The 18263-nt window shown below is 41.2% G+C and overlaps 1 protein-coding gene and 1 pseudogene across 1 annotated transcript; both read right to left on the minus strand.

The window, feature by feature from the left end:
• Window positions 1-11163: 11163 nt before the first annotated feature.
• LOC136459001 (large ribosomal subunit protein uL13c-like) lies at window positions 11164-13570 on the minus strand. Its single transcript, XM_066458902.1, has 4 exons — window positions 13250-13570; window positions 12541-12726; window positions 12141-12311; window positions 11164-11354 (listed from the first exon to the last, which is right to left on the minus strand). Exons 1-4 carry the CDS (start codon window positions 13463-13465, stop codon window positions 11238-11240), a joined length of 690 nt encoding a protein of 229 aa, XP_066314999.1. The 5' UTR covers window positions 13466-13570; the 3' UTR covers window positions 11164-11237.
• A 1848-nt stretch (window positions 13571-15418) lies between these two features.
• Window positions 15419-18126, minus strand: LOC136459000 (probable hexosyltransferase MUCI70; annotated as a pseudogene).
• Window positions 18127-18263: the final 137 nt, after the last annotated feature.

The raw sequence follows: 18263 nt of genomic DNA on the forward strand, positions 1-18263 counted from the left end.
AACATTTGTAAAAATATGCTAACATATGTGCACAAGGTGATACACTTGGTGGTTGGCACATTTGAGCAAGGGTAAAGAAGATAGAGTTGAAAAGGATTTAGTCGCACTGGTCACAGAGTGACCGGACACACCCGAAATTAGGACTGAACGCATCCGGTATTTTATTCAGTCTTGGGGTAGTCAGACAGAAGTGACCGGACACGTCCAGAATTAGGACCGAACGCGTCCGATATTTGGACCCGAGGTGAGCGACTAAGTGAAAGTGACCGGACTCTGGCTCAATGGAGTGACCGGACGCTGACGAGTTACTGTTCAGCGTAAGGTCAAAGTGATATAGCCCGATGCAGGATTACAGAGAGCGACCGGACGCGTCTGGTCGCCACACCGAACGCGTCCGGCATGAACCAGCAAGTCTCGGATTTTCAGCACAATAATTCATCGGACACTGGGAGCGTCCGGTTCGGTGTGATCGGACGCGTCTGGTCAGCCCAGATCGGCTCTAGGAGCTCTCTGGACTCGATCTGACGCTATGTCTCCCGGGTCCGGTCGTTTTTTAACAGCGCGTTCGATCACGTAGTATTACTGTGCGCAAAGATAGCCGTTGGGCGCCAATGGCTAAACAATTTAAAAAGGGATGCATGGCGGTCAGGATGTGATCGGATGCAACGACTGGACACGTCCGGTCACCATGACCTACGCGTCCGGTTGTCCCGCAGTCAGCCCAATAATTAAGCCAACGGCTCTATTGTTTGGGGGTATCTATAAATATTGTTTGGTCGGCTCTAGCTCACCTTCTTAGCCATTTGCATTGATATAGCAACCTTGTGAGCTTAGCCAAAGCCTTCCCACTTATCTTCATCTTTGATTCATCATCTTTGTGAGATTGGAAGAGAATCCAAGTGCATTGCTTGAGTATTTGCATCTAGAGGCACTTGGTATTCGTGCTTCACTACAGGTCTGGCTTGTTACTCTTGGTGGTTGCCACCACCTAGATGGCTTGGAGCAGCGAGGATCATCGAACAGAGGTTGGTAATTATCTCTGGCTCCGATCGTGATGATTATGAGGGGTTCTTGATATTTCCCCGGTGTAGAGCTAAAATGTACTCTAGTAAATTACTCATGGCTTGTGTGATCTTTATCTTGTGTTGGTGGTGCGGTACCCTATCGAGGGTTTGGCGTGGGAGTCCAATTAGCGCGTGAACCTCTAAGTGAGTGAATCACCACAACGGGGACTAGCTTACCGGCAAGCAAGTGAAACTCGGAAGAAAAATCATTGTGTCTTGATTATCTTGGTATTCATTGGTATTCACTCATTGATCACTTGCCACGGCGATATACCTTTCTACCACTCTCTTGTATTTCATTATACATTCACTTGGATAGATCTAGTGGTAGTTAAGATTAGATAGTGTATCATTTAATTGTATTACTCTCACTAGGTTGATCACCTAGGTGTATATTAGTGACATAACTTTGTTGTGATATACTAGAGATCATAGAAAATAGAATTGGATAGGTGGCTTGCAACCCAAAGTATAGTGCTAGCACAAAATTTGTTTCGCCATCTTATTGACTAATCATTTGTCTTAGTGTTGTCGTAGAAATTTTTAATAAGGTATTCACCCCACTCTAGCCATTAGGATCTTTCAAGTGGTATCAGAGCCATAGTCACCGTGATTTGAGGCTTAACAACTTTTGATGCAAAAATGACTCAAATCAACAACACCAAGAAGCCACCCCAATTTGATGGCTCAAACTAACCCTATTGGAAGGCTAAGATGATAACATATATTAAGTCAATTAATATAAAAGTTTGGAAGGTGGTGGAGATCAAGATTGAGATAGAGGATCCAGAGAACTCCACCACCGCTGAAGAAGTGCTTCTCCAAAATAATGATATTGCTCTTAGTGCCATTTATGATGCTATTGATGAGGGAATATTTGAGCAAATCAAGAACATTAAGATGGCTCATGAAGCATGAAATAAGTTAAATGAATCATTTGAGGGAACTTAAGCCATGAAGGGTGCCAAGGCATATATCCTCAAGGAGAAGTTTGCTAGTTTCAAGATAAAAGGGGATGAGAGTGTGCTAAAGATGTTCCATAGGTTATAAGTGCTTGTCAATGATCTCAAAGCACTTGGTGAGAAGGTAGAGGACAAGGACTTCTCCCATAAGTTCTTGAGATGCTTACCCTCAAGATTTGGCATATTTGTCACTATTCTAGTGAGGAGTGATTTGGACACCATGACACCAAACCAAGTGTTGGGAGATATAATGACCGATGATACATATAGAGATGATGATGAGAAGAAAGAAAAGAAGGAGAAGAAGGATGAGAAGAAGAAGTGTGTGGCATTCAAGGCCACATCATCCAAGGGCAAGGCAAAGTAAGGATCATTAAGTGAAGATAAAGACTTGAGCTTTGATGAGATGGATGATAAGAAGATGGCTCTCTTTGTTAAGAGATTTGACAAGTTCATGATGAAGAAGGGCTACAGTGCTAGAAGAAAGAAGTCTTCATCTAAGAACAAGAAAGAATCAAGAAGGTGCTTCAATTACAGAACCAAAGATCATTTTGTTGCTCAATGCCCATACAATAGTGACAATGATGACAACAAGAAGAACAAGAAGAAGGACAAGAAGAAAAAAAAAGAGAAGAAGGACAAGATGATCTTCAAGAAGAAGAAAAAATGTGGTTCATATGTGGTTACTTAGGATAGTGATGCGTCCTCAAGTGATGATGATGATAGTGATGATGACAAGACTACCAAGAAGAAGACACTTGCAAGCATTGCTATCAATGAGAAGCCTTCTCTCTTCGACACTTCATCATGCTTCATGGCTAAGGCTACTAAGGTACAAACTTGTGATGATGAAAGCGATGAGGAACATGATAATGAAAATAAAAATAAAAGTGATAGTGATGATAATGAACCAACTAAGGATGAACTACTTGACATGCTAGATGATGCTAAAGAACACTTTGACATTAAGAGAAGGGAATGCAAAAGCTTGCGTAAGGAACTAAAAGCCCTTAAGCAAGCCTTTGGTGAGCTCAATGCATCTCATGAGAGGCTAGAGGAAGCCCATGCGAAGCTTGGCAAGGCTTACAAGAAGTTTGAAAAATCTCATTCCACTTTGCTTGATGAGCAAAATGAGAAGAAGCATGTTGAGACATGTAATATAGGGTTAACTTGTGACCTTATAGATGAATCATTATATAAGCCTATCATTATTGCTCCCACTAACCCTTTTTATAGCACTTTCACTTCCACCTCATCTAATAGTGATGGTTTCACATGTAATGCCTCACTAATGGTTAAGAATGAGACCCTTAAAAAGAAGGTCAATGAGCTCACTCATACCTTGGCTAAGGCCTATGGTGGTGAGGACCGCTTGCTTATGTGCTTGGGTAGCCAAAGAGCTTCTCTCTATAAAGAGGGATTGGGCTATACCCCAAAGAAAGGCAAGCCGGCCTTTGCTTCTTACGAGACTAGTTTTGTGAAGAACAATGATCGGTTTTATACTAGTTGCAAGCAAGTTGGTCATAAAGAGCATGAGTGCAAAAAAAGAGGAAAAGTACTAATGTATCCTTAATTAAGATTAATTCTTTCTATGTGCTTACTAAAGGCATAAATGGTGTGAAAGCTAAGTTCACTGGTACACCATGGATGGGCTCAAAGAAGAAAGCTATTTGGGTGTCAAAGAGCTTGGTCACTAACCTTCAAGGACCTAAGCAAGTTTGGGTACCTAAAAAGAATTAATCTTCTTTTGTAGGTCAATTACAAAGCTGGAGAAATGCATTAGGTTCTTGATAGTGGGTACACTCAACACATGACCGGTGATGCAAGAATGTTCAACTCAATTAATACCAATGGCAATGATTGTTATGATAGTATCACATTTGGTGACAATGGCAAAGGCAGGTCAAAGGGCTTGGTAAGATTACAATATCCAATGACATGAGCATATCCAATGTGTTGCTAGTAGAGAGCTTGAACTTTAATTTGCTATCCGTAGCTTAATTGTGTGATCTTGGATTCAAATACATATTTGGGGTAGATGATGTAGAGATCATAAGTGTAGATGGCTCTAACTTGATCTTTAAGGGCTCTAGATATGAGAATCTATACTTTGTTGATTTCAATGCTAGTGAAGCTCAATTATCTACATGTTTGTTCACTAAGTCTAGCATAGGTTGGTTATGGCATAGAAGGCTTGATCATGTTGGAATGAAACAATTGAATAGATTGGTCAAGCATGACTTGGTTAAAGGCTATGTAGTGTTTGAGAAAGATAAGCTTTGTAGCTCTTGTCAAGCCAAAAAATAAGTTGGAAACACCCATCCTAAGAAAAGCATGATGAGCACTAGTAAAGCATTTGAGTTATTGCACATAGACTTATTTGGGCCAACTCAATACACTAGCATTAGTGGTAACAAATATGGTTTTATGATAGTGGATGATTATACTAGATACACTTGGATATTCTTTCTAGTAGACAAAAGTGATGTGTTTGCAACATTCAAATTATTTGTCAAGGGCATTCATAATGAGTTTAAAACAACTATCAAGAGAGTTAGAAGTGACAATGATAGTGAGTTTAAGAACACTAGAATTGATGAGTTCTGTGATGAATTTAGAATTAGACATCAATTCTCGGCCAAGTACACTCCATAATCAAATGTCCTTGTTGAGAGAAAGAATAGAACACTCATTGATATGGCAAGGTCTATGCTTAGTGAGTACAATGTGAGTCAATCTTTTTGGGCCAAAGCTATCAACATGGCTTACTATTGTAGCAACCGCCTCTATTGTCACCCACTAAAAGAGAAGACACCATATGAGTTTTTGAATGGTAGAAAGCCTAACATTGCATATTTTTAGGTCTTTAGTTGCAAATGCTATATCTTGAAGAAAGACACTAGATTAGGCAAATTTGATAAGAAATGTGATGAAGGATTCCTACTTAGATACTCAACTACTAGCCAAGCATAGAGTTTGGAATTTAGATAGTGGTACTCTTGAGGAAGTTCATGATGTTGAATTTGATGAAACCAAGGGTTCACACGAAGAGAATAAGAACTTGAAAGATGTTAGAGGCATTCAACTTTTAAATGCCATAAATAATATGGATGCTGGTGAATTGAGGCCTAGGCAAGTGAATGATGATGAAGATGATCAAGTGCAAGTGCTCTCTAACTCAAATACGCAAGATGATATAAATCAAGCTTATACAAGTGGCTCTCATGATAATGAATAAGATCAAATGGCTAGTGCATCATCTCAACCCAATGATCAAGCAAGTGCAAGCAATCAAGTTCCAATCCTTCATCCAACCAATATTGCAAGGGATCATCTATTGGACACTATCATTGGTGATATTTCAAAAGGTGTGCAAACTAGATCAAGATTGGCTTCATTTTGTGAGCATTTCATATTTGTGTCATCCATTGAACCAAAAAAGATAGATGAAGTATTGAAGGATATTGATTGGGTGAATGCTATGCATGAAGAATTAAATAACTTCACCTTCATAAGAAATCAAGTATGGGAATTAGTAGAGAGACCAAAGGGACACAATATAATTGAAACCAAATTGGTCTTTAGAAATAAGCAAGATCAAGATAGGATAGTAGTAAGGAATAAAGCAAGATTGGTAGCACAAGGATATACACAAATTGAAGGTCTTGAGTTTGAAGAAACATATGCCCTGGTTGCTAGATTGAAAGTAATTAGAATCTTATTAGCCTATGCTTGTTCCCACAACATCAAGCTCTATCAAATAGATGTCAAGAGTGCATTTCTCAATGGTTATATCAATGCAGAAGTATATGTTGAGCAACCTCCCAGTTTTGAAGATAACAAGAAACTCGACCATGTGTACAAGTTGAAGAAGGTATTGTATGGCTTGAAGCAAGCACCTAGAGCATGGTATGAGAGATTGAGGAACTTTCTACTCTCTAAAGGGTTCATGATGGATAAGGTTGACACCACTTTTTTTACCAAGAAGATTAGTAAAGACTTATTTGTGTTATAAATCTATGTTGATGACATTATATTTGGATCAATCAATCAAGACTTTTGTGAAGAGTTTGGAAAGATGATGGCTAATGAGTTTGAAATGTCTATGATTGGAGAGTTAAGTTACTTCCTTGGTCTTCAAATCAAGCAATTGAAGAATGGTACATTGTGAGTCATGGCAAGCACATCAAAGACATGCTCAAAAAGTTTGGCATGAGTGATAGCAAAGCCATTAGTACACCAATAGGAATAAATGACAATTTGGATAGTGATGCAAGTGGCAATATGGTGGATCAAAAATTATATCGGTCTATGATTGGAAGCCTACTCTATGTGACCGCATGAAGGCCGAATGTTATGTTTAGTGTATGCATATGTGTAAGATTTCAAGCCTCACCAAGAGAAAGTCATTTGAAGGCTATAAAGAGAATATTGAGGTATTTGAAGCATATACAAAATATTGGTTTGTGGTATCCCAAAGGAGCAAAGTTTGAGCTAGTTGGTTACTCTGACTCCGATTATGCGGGATGCAAGGTTCAAAGGAAGAGCACCTCGGGCACATGTCAATTGTTGGGAAGATCACTTGTTTCATGGTCATCAAAGAAGTAAAATAGTGTTGCATTATCAACCGCCGAAGCCGAATACATATCTACCGGTAGTTGTTGTGCACAAATACTTTGGATGAAGGCCACCTTGAATGACTTTGGAATCAAGTTCAAGAAAGTGTCATTGCTATGTGACAATGAGAGTGCAATCAAGTTAACTAATAATCCGGTTCAACATGCAAGAACAAAGCATATTGATGTCCGCCACCATTTCATAAGAGATCACCAAACAAAAAGGGGACATTTGCATTGAGAGTGTAGGCACCGAAGATCAACTTGCCGATATATTCACCAAGCCATTAGGTGAGAAAATGTTTTGCAAGCTAAGAAATGAGTTGAACATATTGGATTTCTCAAATATGTGTTGATGCACCTCCCCACTTATATGACATGCCTCTCCTTCGAGCAATCTAAGGTAAAAGTTAATTGGCATGGCATACATCCTTGCTAAGGACATGTTTAGTGCATCTAGTTATTTTTCATATTTAATAGGCTTATTCATAAAAATCAAATGATTTTAATGTTTGTATGGTACCACTATTACTTCTATGCTTAATTTGGTCTAGTGGTAGCATATGACATATTTATGGGCTTATAAACCTAGTGTTTGATCTAGAAAATAAGCTATAAGTGTTTAACTCAACATGGTACAAGATAACCCTTATTTGAAGGTGTGAAGAAGCTTGTCCTTGATCAAACCGAGTTAAATATCTTTGACAAGTGATCTAGATTGGACCAAATTTAGAAAAATGATCCTCACCCTATTGATTAACATTGATAATCTCAACCTATTTAAAATTAAACCTTTGAGGTCATTGATGACAAAGGGGGAGAAATAGTGTACAAAGATAGTGAAAAGATAACAAAGGGGGAAAATTGAGAAATTGACATAGGGGGAGAGATATGACAAAGTAAGGGACCAATTAAAATTTTGAGCACACAAGTAGGGGGCTTGGTAGATGCATTTGAATGTGCATTTCATATGTTTGTTTGCATGGCACAAGTTTTAAATTTCAATATTTATGCTTGCGTGGTATATGCTAGTTATAGGATTGAATGATGAAATAAAAAACTAGCATACATAGGTTAAGAAACTAGACTTATGTTTATTTTATGGAAACTAGACTCTTGCTTTTAATGTTGATCTCATGGGGTATTTTAGTTTTTGTGTATGTCTAGTTACTAATGGTGCTAAGGATGGTATATTGGTGCACTTCGATTGGTATCAAGCTTCAAAGGTCCATCTTTTATACCTTAGCATTATTTGGTAGACATTGTCTCCTATATTTCCTATCTAAGTATATGTGCAAGCTACAATCCAAACTCTTAGCACATATGTAGGGGAAGCAATTGCTACCATTTGAGGTTCATGAAACTTGTCCATATCCTTTTACACATGGTAAATATGCTTGGGCAAGCAACATGGATTCAAATGAATTTAAATTCATATCTTTGTGAAAGGGTTGTCATTAATTACCAAAAAGGGAGAGATTGAAAGCTCTAGTTTGGTTTTGGTGAATTGATGAAACCCTAAGTGCTAACCTAGTTTATCAAAATGATTATGAGATAGGTAGCACTACTCCAAGTGATGAAGCAATGGTGAAAATCATAATGATGGTGATGGCATGATGATGATCAAATGCTTGGACTTGGAAAAGAAGAAAGAGAAAAACAAAAAGCTCAAGGCAAAGGTGAAACTTGATAGGAGCTTTTTTGTTTTGGTGATCGAGACACTTAGTGAGTGCGATCACATTTAGGATCGATAGCCGTACTATTAAGAGGAGTGAAACTCGTATCGAAATGCGGTTATCAAAGTGCTACTAGATGCTCTAACTCATTGCATATGCATTTAGAATCTAGTGGAATGCTAACACCCTTGAAAACATTTGTGAAAATATGCTAACACATGTGCACAAGGTGATACACTTGGTGGTTGGTACATTTGAGCAAGGGTAAAGAAGATAGAGTTGAAAAGGAGTTAGTCGCGTTGGTCACAGAGTGACCGGACACGCCCAAAATTGGGACCGGATGCGTCCGGTATTTTATCCAGTCCTGGGGTAGTCAGACAGAAGTGACCGGATATGTCCGTAATTAGGACCGGACGCGTCCGATATTTGGACCCAAGGTGAGCGACTAAGTGAAAGTGACCGGACTCTGGCTTAGTGGAGTGACCGGACGCTGACGAGTTACTGTTCAGCGTCAGGTCAAAGTGATATAGCCTGATGTAGGATTGTAGAGAGCGACCGAATGCGTCTGGTTGCCACACTAGACGCGTCCGTTATGAACTAGCAAGTCTCAGGTTTTCAGCGCAATAATTCATCGGACACTGGGAGCATCAGGTCCAGTGTGATCGGACGCGTCCGGTCGGCCCAGAGCGGCTCTGGGAACTCTCTAGACTCGACCTGACGCTGCGTCTCCCGGGTCCGGTCGTTTTCTAACAGCGTGTCCAATCACGTAGTATTACTGTGCGTAGAGATAGCCGTTGGGCGCCAATGGCTAAACAATTTGAAAGAGACATATGGCGGTCAGGCTGCGATCGGACACGTCCGGTCGCCACACCGGACGCGTCCGGTGCACATGACCTGCGCGTCCGGTCGTCCCACAGTCATCCCAATAATTGAGCCAACAACTCTATTGTTTGGGGGTGTCTATAAATATCGTTTGGCCAGCTCTAGCTCACCCTCTTGGCCATTTGTATTGACATAGCAACCTTGTGAGCTTAGCCAAAGCCCTCCACTCATCTTCATCTTTGATTTATCATCTTTGTGAGATTGGAAGATAATTCAAGTGCACTGCTTGAGTGTTTGCATCTAGAGGCACTTGATATTCGTGTTTCGTTATGGGTCTGGCTTGTTACTCTTGGTGGTTGCCGCCACCTAGATGGCTTGGAGCAGCGAGGATTGTCGAGCGGAGGTTGGTGATTGTCTCCGGCTTCGATCGTGGTGATTGTGAGGAGTTCTTGATCTTTTCCCGGCGGAGAGCCAAAAGGTACTCTAGTAAATTGCTCATGGCTTGTGTGATCTTCATCTTATGTTGGTTGTTCGGTGCCCTATTGAGGGTTTTGACGTGTGATGCCAATTAGCACGTGAACCTCCAAGTGAGTGAATCGCCACATCGGGGACTAGCTTGCTGGCAAGCAAGTGAATCTCGGAGGAAAAATCATTGTGTCTTGATTGTCTCCTTGGTATTCATTGGTATTCACTCATTGGTCACTTGCCACGATGGTTACCTCTCTACCACTCTCCTGTATTTAATTATACATTCACTTGGATAGAGCTAGTAGTAGTTAAGACTAGATAGTGTATCATTTAATTGTATTACTCTCACTAGGTTGATCTCCTAGGTGTATATTAGTGGCATAGCTTTGTTGTGATACACTAGAGATCACAGAAAATAGAATTGGGTAGGTGACTTGCAACCCCAAGTATAGTGCTAGCGCAAAATTCGCTTCGCCATCTTATTGACTAATTATTTGTCTTAGTGTTGTTGTAGAAATTTTTAATAGGCTATTCACCCCCTTCTAGCCATTAGGACCTTTTAGCCGGTCCCACGATCAGAGACGACCCGGGCTCAATTTGCTCAGGTCTAAGAAGGAAGCACTATCACTCGCTATATATCATATACAATCTCTGACAAATATAACCCTCAGCTAACCCTCAGCTAAGCTTATGCGTATACCCTACTCCCGCTGTTCCAAAATAGTTGCTCATCTCGCACTTGAAGAAGTTAATCGATCTATTTTAACTAGATTTATAGAAAATAATATTAATATTTATATCTCTAAATGAGTTAATTATTAAAATACATGACATGATTAATCTAATGACATCTATTAGGTACCATAATCATTAATGTTGTGTTGTGTATATTTGGTTAAACTTAAAAGTGATTGACTCCTCGAAATACGAGATATGTACTTATTTTGAGACGGAGGATGTAAGTGGCCAAATCAATATTCATAAGGCAATTCACCTCTCTTAATACAAACATGATTGCGTTTTACCCAATCGTGTTTGTATAACAGCACAAAACGTCACATGTATGTGTGGTATTCTTTGATGCCATGTTTATTCCCACGCATTTCCAGCATTCAGTTACATTCCCAAGACTTTTACCCCAAGATAGGCCACAACGAGGAAGAACATGCCTCTTCTACAAACACAGAAGAAAATACCAGACCCCGCCACCCAAGAAAATTGGTTATGAAAACAGTCGATCAATCCCCGTATGTCCAGATGGCACCTTCCAATTTAAGTTGCAGGCCGAACAATGAAACAATCTACCACCTCATATCATATCAGGTCAAAATTACAAACTTCAACTGGAAAATCGAGATTTTAGGTTGATTTAAACCGTACCATATTACATGACTACTCATTGACAGAAATATGACTGAATTTCATGCTTTAGTAAACATCCAAATTACAAAGAGGATTTATACCTGACTGAATTTCATGCTTTGGTAAACATCCAAATTACAAAGAGGATTTATACCCCCCCCCCCCCCCCCCCCCCCCCCCCCCCCCCCCCCGATCAGAGGCATGATTATGAGGAAAACCTTCTGGGGAGGAAATCGTCACTGCATCCTTTTCAATCGATGGAATTCTCTAGCCAGTTTTTTGTATTCTTTTATCCCTGATCGGGAGTGGGACAGGTTTTTGAGCCTCGTGCGGATGTTCTGCCCCTTTGTATACCTTGAGGTGGGTAAATAATCTTCTTCCCAGCTGCGAAATGTCCAAAAAGATGAGCAAAATAAATAGAATAAGTATATAGCATATTATGAAACTAAGTTAAATTAATAATTTCATCAACTTGAAGAATAGAATGGCAAGGGGAAATGCTTCAGATAACAAGATATTTGCCTGCCAGAATATGAGTTTCAGTAACTGCATCCGTACTACCCAACAATTGAACTAAGAAGCAATTTCTTTTTGCAAGAAAAGGTTAAAAGGCAATTTTTTCGGGAGTTCACACAACACACCTTTGCGAACTTACAAAAAAAAATGAAAGAAAAAAAGGTTCACAAAATAATTAACTTATTTAACAACAACAACATAGCCTTTCAGTCCCAAGCAAGTTGGGGTAGACTAGAGTTGAAACCCACCAAGAGCCCCAAGTCACGGTTCAGGCACTTCAATAGCTGCTTTCCAATTAACTTATTCAATCTGGACTTATTAATTTTGTTCAACAACAGCATTCCCTTGAATTTCGTCCTGTGATTTATTCTGAAAGTCACGCTTTCACTCGGGGGCACATGCTGATGCATGAGCAACACTTTGACCCCAATACACTTCACCATTAACCATCGTAATTCTCAATCTCAAAAATATTTCCACAGCTGCTAACTAATATCAAGTTGTAAATTTGTAATTTTTGGGGCCTCAAAAGAAAGGTCACCCAGAAATTCAGTTGTCATTTTCATATTTGGTATACATTACAACATGTGCACTAAAACAAGAAAGAAAACATGTAGACCTGAGGCAATCAGCTAGTACAAGATGGTGTCTTACCCTGCCCTTGGGGAGCATGCCACGAACTGCATGTTCGACAATTCTCTCTGGAATTCTTTTCTGAAGTTGGTCAAAAGTTTCTTCTTTCATCCCTCCAGGCCGTCCAGAGTGCCTCCTATAGAGCTTTTGCGATCGCTTTTTACCAGAAACAGCAGCCTTCTCTGCATTGACCTATGTGAACATAAAAAGTTGTTAAAGACTTTCAGCATAGTAGCACAATAATGCATAGCATCTATGTGGCAATGAGCCTTCAGAGATACACCAGTCACAAAAGGACTATGCACAACCACAGTTTCAAGACTATTTGAGGAAGCTTATTCGCCTCAGTACCAAATAACCTGAGGGAAGTAGAATACCATAGTGTGTATACTAACACTATAGGTATTGAGAGGATGCTTACCACAATAACAAAAGCTCCCATGTCCACACTGGGAGTGTAAGTGGGTTCATTCTTTCCCCTGATATGTACTGCAATGGTGGATGCTAGCCTGCCTAGAATCTTGTCTGTTGCATCAACAACATACCATGTTTTCTCCGTGGTTACGTGATCTGCAGCCTTAGGATACCAGGTTGTATTCCATATGTCCTGCAAATTAATTACTCAATCGGATTTCAGTACGACTCAGGTACTAGTGGAGTAATTCATAAGAAGAAGAAAGAACAAGGCATGGTACCAACGAACCGTTCACATTGTGCCCATACTAACTGATCCTAAACTGTAACAATTATGAACAGGCTGGTGGGCAACCAGAGCCAAGGCAACCATCGCACATGTAATCCGAAAATGTAATTTCTCATACGACATCAATTTACTTTGACTTCCATCTCCTATTAAGCTCATTTCTACTGAATTCTCTCTCACCATAAACAACCCATGGCTAATTTTGGATGTGATGGATCATGGCAGATAACATATATAATGTAAGCAGTAATATTGTAACTTGATTACTCATCATCATGCACATAAAAGGCTAATCTGAGGTGGATTAAGATGAGCTCGGTGAAACACGAACAAACTGGGATGGACAGGCAGTCCAGGGCTACGATTCTGTAAACAAGCTGCGAAAGTGTGCACATTGTTTCAAGAGAGGAAAGAGAGGGCGTCGTACGGGGCCGCAGAGCTCATCTCCCTCGAACATGAAGCGCTGCTCGCGGGGCACGAGCGCGGAGAGCGGCTGCCTCTTCTGCTTGTCGCTCTTCTCGCACCGCACGGCCAGTCCCACCGGGGCGGCCCGGCGCGGGCCCGCGAGCCGGGTCAGGCGGCGGTGGTGGCGCGGGGCGAAGGCGGAGGAGAGGAACGTAGGGGAGGCGACGGCCGTAGCCATTGCGGCACGGCGAGCGAGCAGCAGCAGGAGGATGTGGTGGTGTCTCAGACGGTTGGTTCAGTGGGACGCGGCCATTTTTAGGCGAGGTGGGGAGCGTCGAGCGGATAAGACTATCTCAAGGGTCAACACCCAAAATACAACAGCCATTTGACCTTAATTCAATATTTATTCAGTATCTTCTTCAATAATAAAATTAAAAAAATCTTTTCTATAAATAAATTTCTAAAAATAAGTTTCTTATATAGACAATCTGTTAGAGCCTAATTTTAGATGACTTAACCTTCCATGTTCTGTCTCCTGTCCTCTTAGACGGACTCTAACAAGAAATTCAATGTATTGCGCAAAGAAGGAAAATGCATTAGAAAAACATGGCCAACAGCTGCGCTAGTAGTTGGAGGAAACAGAACTGCGCAATCAGAATTTTCGCTTCCTCCTGCCATTAACGCGTGATGGGCTGCGCGCACCCCGTGCGCGACCTGTCTTCCTCCTCGCGACGCTTTCTCCCCCGCCTTCTTCCTCCCCGCGCCTCTTCTCTACAGGAGAGCAGATCCCTAACCCACCGAAAGGAAAAAGTCTACTTAATCCCCCATCTTTCATACATACTCTACTTCACCCCCAACTATGAAACCGTCTGTTTTACCCCCTAAATTTTCTAAAACCGTCTATTTTACCCCCCAGGCGGCTTTTGACAGCGGTTTTGTTACGGTAACAGTGGGCTTGCTAGAGTAACGATGGGTTTCCTATAGTAACGGTAGGTTTGAATTTTTTTTTTATTTTCGGTGAATCTTTGAAAAATCACAGTACATCATAGAAAAATCATAAAATAAAAAATCTAATTTTGTTGAACTCCACATGAGTAGATCTACATAGTGAATATATAATACGGTATGCTTTAGTATAAAATTTTTACTGTAGCCTTAGATTAATTGAAAAATATAATTTTGTCTGTAATTAATTGGAATAATTCATAGCTGCAGCTTCTATGGTCCAATTGTGGTAAAATTTTTATGGTACGCTAATTATTGTATGCTTGAACTATAGTAAAAATTTCGTATTCATTGGACTATGTATAACTTAGTTATAGATAAATTCTAATTAATTACGAACAAAATTGGATTTTCTAATTAATCTAAAGTTAAAAAAAATTTGTACTAAAGCATACCGTATTATATATTCACTGTGTAGATCTACTCATGTGGAGTCTAATAAAATTAGATTTTTCATTTTATGATTTTTCTATGATTTTTCAAAAATTCACCGAAAATAAATTTAAAAAGGAAAATGCAAAACCACCGGCACTGTAGCAACCACCGTTGCTGTAGCAGACCCGCTGTTACTGTAGCAACCAACGCTGAAAACCGCCCAGGGGGTAAAATAGACGGTTTTAGAAAATTCAAGGGGTAAAACAGGCAGCTTTACAGTTGAGGGGTGAAGTAGACCAAGTATAAAAGGTGGGGGGTTAAGTAGACTTTTTCCCCCACCTGACGTCTTCTTCTTCGTCTCCAATGGGACACAGGCTCGCGGGTAGGAGGAACAGCGTGGGAGCGGGAGAGGAAGAGGGAGCGTGGGAGCAGGTTGCGCTCCAGCCTCCAGCTCGACGGTCGCATATTTTCATTTCCCTTTGTTCAAATGATTCCTCTGTTCAAGTACCACACTAAAAATAAATCAGCATAAGCCAAATTTTAGTGAAACATTGTGTGCCAGTTTGTTTGGACTACTTTAGCAGCACTTTTCGACGAATGAACAGTGTTTTCCCCACAACAAATCAGCATAAGCCAAATTTCAGCGAAACGAACAGGAATATTCAGAGGCATTCTCAACTCCAAATAAATGATGGGAACAGAAAATCTCCATTGCTGCTTAGTTTCCGCGACAGCCATCAGCAGCAGAAGCCGAATTAATTGATAATGGACACCATTTTCACATGTTCAACACGTCAGGAAAGAAAAAGGGGGCAGAACAATGTTCATTCTCTTCTAACCAAAGTAGACGATATCTTTTACATATAGTGGCAACATCGTGTGATTGTGTTGCAGTAAAGCAACAGCTTAACGTGTTTCAGGTTCAGATCCGTGATTCCTTTACAGTAAGAATGCAAAGATATAATAATAATATACAACAACAAAATTGTGAACCAGAGATGTCGACGATTAGAACCATATGTAAATCAATGGTTAGTTGACTACCAGCACATGAATTGAGGGAAAGGTTACGAAGTAGAAGACTATGGATTTGTCTGTGTAAGAGGTTTTACTTTCATTGTGTGACCCAAACTATTCACAAGGTCCCTGCGAGTGCATACAGGAAACATGCTCATTCCATGCATGTTTAGTCGCCACAAAACATATGGAAAACTGAGCTGATCACGAGATGTGAAACGAACCACTTCATTAAACCAAGCACACATGAAATGGTTCGGTGCAGGGGTGAGTTCCCTCACAATAACAGAGGCTTCAGCAAGAGCTGAAAATCAAACAGGTAAATTCATCGTATCAGACCTGCTTCACAGTTCGCAGAGCATATACAGAAATATTCAACAGGAGCACAAGAATAATTGTTTTGAGAAAGATTAACAAACTGACCTTTGAGTCCGTGCAATCTTTTTGTGTCCGGCATCCCATCTTGACGATACTGAGTTAATTGTACCTCTACCTCTTCAGGAGTAGCCTTGTGCTTTTGAACAATAGCTTTCCCCTCATCATATATGTTACTCCGTGCTCCATGTTCAGAGATAGCAAATGTAGAGTTTGTCCTCCAAAGAAGAGCTTCCAGCACTCCTATAGGATCCCTTCGAAATTGGTATTTAGAATCAACCCATATGGAGTACCTTGCCTCCGGGAAAAGGCGATGAGTCAACATCTGCAAAGATCATGTTAAGTGATTTGGTATCAGAACACACGTTGTTGCCCAATCCTACAACAACAACAACAAAGCCTTTAAGTCCCAAACAAGTTGGGGTTGCCCAATCCTAAAAATAAAATTTCAGGTTTAGGAAAGTGAGGATGATAATAGCAGCAAATTACTTTACCCATGCTTCTATCATGACCAATTGGTACAGAGGATAGATTATAGCATCTTAAGGTTTCTACCTTTGGTATCTTCCCATTTAATCGTTGATCTACAAAAGGGAGGCTCCTGACAACAATGATCCGCCACCTTCCTATCATGCCATCATCACCAATTACCTTTCCTTCAGCTTCCTGAGTTGATAGTGTCACTTCATCCCAGAAAGCCACATAGCAAACCTGCTTTACCACAAGACCATATAAACTCGTATAATCATCAAATGTGATGGTTTACTCTGACATTCAATTCTGAAAATCTTGGAGGATGCAATACCCTGCCAATAGAAGGAGAATTGGCCATTCCAATAGGTTGATATAGATCATCCCCACCACCAAATGCACAGGTAGACACAACAACTTTACAGGCTCTAATGTATCTCCTGTCCTCCTCAGAAATTTTGAAGCCACCATTGTCGCTGTAGAAACCACAGTGCACACTAACAGTCTCATTCACCTGCACAAGTATGGAAATACGTTAAACATGTCAGGGAGGCGCAACTTTGTGACAGCAAAACAGTACACATAAGTAAGCCTTAAAACCTTGAAGCTATCTTCTCTTTCAGCAAGTGTCTGAAATCCTGTAAACAGGTTAAACCTTGTTGCTTCCGCATGTTGCAGTAAATATGTAGAGTTTGCTTCGGAGTGGTACGTGTCATAGTCATTGTCATCAGATTTGTAAGTGATTCTGTTCACCACAGAACCGAGTCTTGTGCCCTCCTGGGAATGCCAAATTCCCCAAACTTTTGGGGCTAAGGAGCTTCAAGCAAGCTGTCAATATCAATGCCACAAAAACTAATCATGCCACTCTTAACATTCAGTTGTAGGTGAAGTCAAACTAATAAGAGGCTAAAGACTCTGGTATCCAAACCAAGGAAAAGCTTACTGATCTGTGATCTTTCAGACCATCACACGAAAAACGATCTCTGACTAATAAGTAGAAACGAGCACACAAGCATTTTCACACTCCTATTCTGCCTGATGTATCACTACTTCGTCAGCGTGCAAGATCTAAAATGTTCAGATCAATCGCCCATGAATATCTAATTAGTTGTGCAAAAACAGCAACCAGCACCGACAAAAGTACGGCATATCGCCGTGCAATGCAGCACTCGCGCTTACCAATTAGCCACACTGATTCCTTGTTAAATTTAGTCAATTCGGTACCAAACCTCCTCTACAATCGCCAGGGGCACGGGGGAGTAGGAACAGTTTATGTGTAGATCGAACTAGAGTAGGTGGGGGGGAACTCACGCTCGCGCACGCCATGGACGAGGTGTGTGGTCGGGTCGAGCCGTCCGAGGCTGGAGACCGGTGGAGCGGGACCCTGGGACGAGGCGCGGAGCCGCGAGGCCTCGAAGAGGAGGAGCGCGACGGCCGGGAGGAGCAGGAGAACAGGCCACCACCGCGCCACCAACCGCACCGCTCGCTGCCCCAAGCTACGCGCTGCCGCCTTCCGCCTTACAGCGCGCGGTCTCCGTGTCGGTGCCGCCGCAGCACCGTCGTCGTCGGAGACCGTGATGGAGATGCTTCGGATCGTCGACGACGGCATCGGGAAGGAAGCGGTGGCGAAATGGTGGCCGTGGTGGGTTTGCCATTTAGCGGATGGGTGGGCTCGTGGCCTGGGAAGAGAGAGCCCAACCAAGGCGGGCCCATCTACAACGCTTCGGCACTTTGGCGGGCCACGGGCCGCGGCCACTCAAAATTCTCGCACAGCACCGCAGTCGGCGACATTT

The sequence above is a fragment of the Miscanthus floridulus genome, chromosome 6 (genome assembly GCF_019320115.1).
Source record: "Miscanthus floridulus cultivar M001 chromosome 6, ASM1932011v1, whole genome shotgun sequence".
NCBI classification, from domain to species: Eukaryota; Viridiplantae; Streptophyta; class Magnoliopsida; order Poales; family Poaceae; genus Miscanthus; species Miscanthus floridulus.

Coding starts and splice junctions, on each gene's coding strand:
- LOC136459001 (XM_066458902.1), bottom strand. CDS start 13,465: ATGGCTACGGCCGTCGCCTCCCCTACGTTCCTCTCCTCCGCCTTCGCC. Junction 12,312..12,540: donor TGGGAGCTTTTGTTATTGTG/GTAAGCATCCTC, acceptor ATGTTCACATAG/GTCAATGCAGAGAAGGCTGC. Junction 11,355..12,140: donor GCATGCTCCCCAAGGGCAGG/GTAAGACACCAT, acceptor GACATTTCGCAG/CTGGGAAGAAGATTATTTAC.